The following is a 1,827-nucleotide window of genomic DNA, read 5'->3' as shown; positions in this document are numbered from 1 at the left end:
TGCCCTAAAACATTTTCTCGAGAAGTTCGGCTGACAAATCATCTTCGCACGCACTCTGTAGAGAGGCCTTTCGAGTGCACCATGTGTCCCAAGAAATTTGTTTCATCTTGCAAACTGAAGAGGCATGTCTTCACCCACACGGGGGAAAAACCTTTCAGGTGTACAGAGTGTCCGAAGAAGTATTCTACATCTTCGATGCTGATGCGTCATCTCAAAATGCACAACAAGGAAATGCCTTTTCGGTGCACCTTCTGCACCAAGGCCTTCTCGCGGGAAGTAAGTCTTCAACATCATCTTCGCACTCACACGGGAGAGAAATATTTCGAGTGCCCTACGTGCCCTAAGAAGTTTTCTACGTCTTCTGAAATAAAGGTTCATATGTGGACGCACATTGGTTACAAACCTTTCGAGTGCACCGAGTGCCCAAAGAGTTTTTCTACATCCTCACACCTCAAGAGCCACCTGTACACGCACACGGGGGACCTACCCTTCAAGTGTACCGAGTGTCCGAAAAAGTTTTCTTCATCTTCGGGGCTAAAAACGCATCTCAGCACTCACTCGGGCAAGAATTCTTTCCACTGCACCGTGTGCCCTAAGAACTTCTCCACATTTTCAAGGCTAAAGACGCACTTTTACACGCACACTGGAGTTAGGCCTTATGACTGTACCTTGTGCCCAAAGGCGTTTTTTCGAGCAGAAATCCTCAAATTGCACCTTCGTAGCCACACTGGGGAGAAGCCTTTTTCGTGCTCTTTGTGCCAAAAGAAGTTTGCCGTTGAAAGCAGTCTAAAACAGCATCTGCTTCGTATTCACACTGAGGAGAAGCCGTTTGAGTGCACTTTGTGCCATAAAAAATTCACATTTGAAAATAAACTCCAGCAACATCTTCGCACTCACACTGGGGAGAAACCTTTTGAGTGTTCTTTGTGCTTGAAAATGTTTTCTAGCTCATCTCATTTGAAGAGACATTTTAGCATGCATACCGGAGAAATGCCTTTTGAGTGTAGGTTATGTTCTAAGGCGTTCCCGCACTTTTCGTCTCTAGAGCAGCATCTCTGGACTCACACTGAAAAATCTTTTGCCTGCACTTTATGCCCCAAGAAGTTTTCTCGAGTGGATCGGCTGAGGAAGCATCGTGTCTGCTCTCACGCTTGAGACATTTTGAAGAAATGGAAGTGATACTTAAGTATCTCTCTTTGTTAGAGTTCGTTTCAGCAACATTTTCTGCTGCGTTGTTATCTGTATTAATGATTGGTGTTGTTAGATGCAAACTGTTTTTATTGAAGCTCGTTTCGCCAGCATTTCCTGTATCATTTTTCTTATGTTTTGTTTTGATATTAGTTAATTGATTGTCGTTGAAGCATGCAAATTGATTTTGTAATTTTAAACTCATTATTGTTACCTGTAGAAAGACCTCTGTTGCTATATTCTGTTCAGACGGGTCGTGATTTATGTTTTGTCTTTATAAAATTTATAATTCTGATTTGTTGCTTTGTTGTACTTTTCCTTGACTCTAACTGATGGTCCACAAGTGCAGTGTCGGGTGCGCTGGGTCAGGGGTGGGGTATAAGGAAGGGGGAGGGGGGGGTACTTGTGGCGCAGCTCGCGGCAGATTGATGCAGATCTGGAATGGCGTGGTGGCACTGTGTTGGCCAACAAGGTGCAAATTGCCCGAGTCCAACGCGGCGCGTGCTAAAGAGACACGTAGGGCGTGGCATTGCGAGAGCACGTAATGCGCTAGACTGACTGCCGATTGTCTCCCCAATTGCAGCGAGCTGGACGCTTCGGCTGCCATTGGGATGATTCAGGCCCTGCCCACTTTGCTGA

At 45.5% G+C, this 1,827-nt stretch overlaps 2 protein-coding genes across 3 annotated transcripts in view; both read left to right on the top strand.

The window, feature by feature from the left end:
- The window catches only part of LOC113215389 (protein-L-histidine N-pros-methyltransferase), a 214,771-nt gene that overhangs the window by 165,987 nt on the left and 46,957 nt on the right, over window positions 1-1,827 (top strand). The window lies entirely within an intron of this gene.
- LOC113215416 (gastrula zinc finger protein XlCGF57.1-like) lies at window positions 7-1,483 on the top strand. The gene has a single exon (XM_052269219.1). The coding sequence runs from the start codon at window positions 82-84 to the stop codon at window positions 1,153-1,155; it is 1,074 nt and encodes a 357-aa protein (XP_052125179.1). The 5' UTR covers window positions 7-81; the 3' UTR covers window positions 1,156-1,483.

This window comes from Frankliniella occidentalis, unplaced genomic scaffold, assembly GCF_000697945.3.
Source record: "Frankliniella occidentalis isolate FOCC.00 unplaced genomic scaffold, Focc_3.1 Scaffold86, whole genome shotgun sequence".
NCBI lineage: Eukaryota > Metazoa > Arthropoda > Insecta > Thysanoptera > Thripidae > Frankliniella > Frankliniella occidentalis.
This window is presented reverse-complemented; position numbering and strand designations above follow the sequence as displayed.

Excerpts from the sequence above, each read along its gene's own strand:
- LOC113215416 (XM_052269219.1), top strand. The coding sequence starts at position 82 with ATGTGTCCCAAGAAATTTGTTTCATCTTGCAAACTGAAGAGGCATGTC.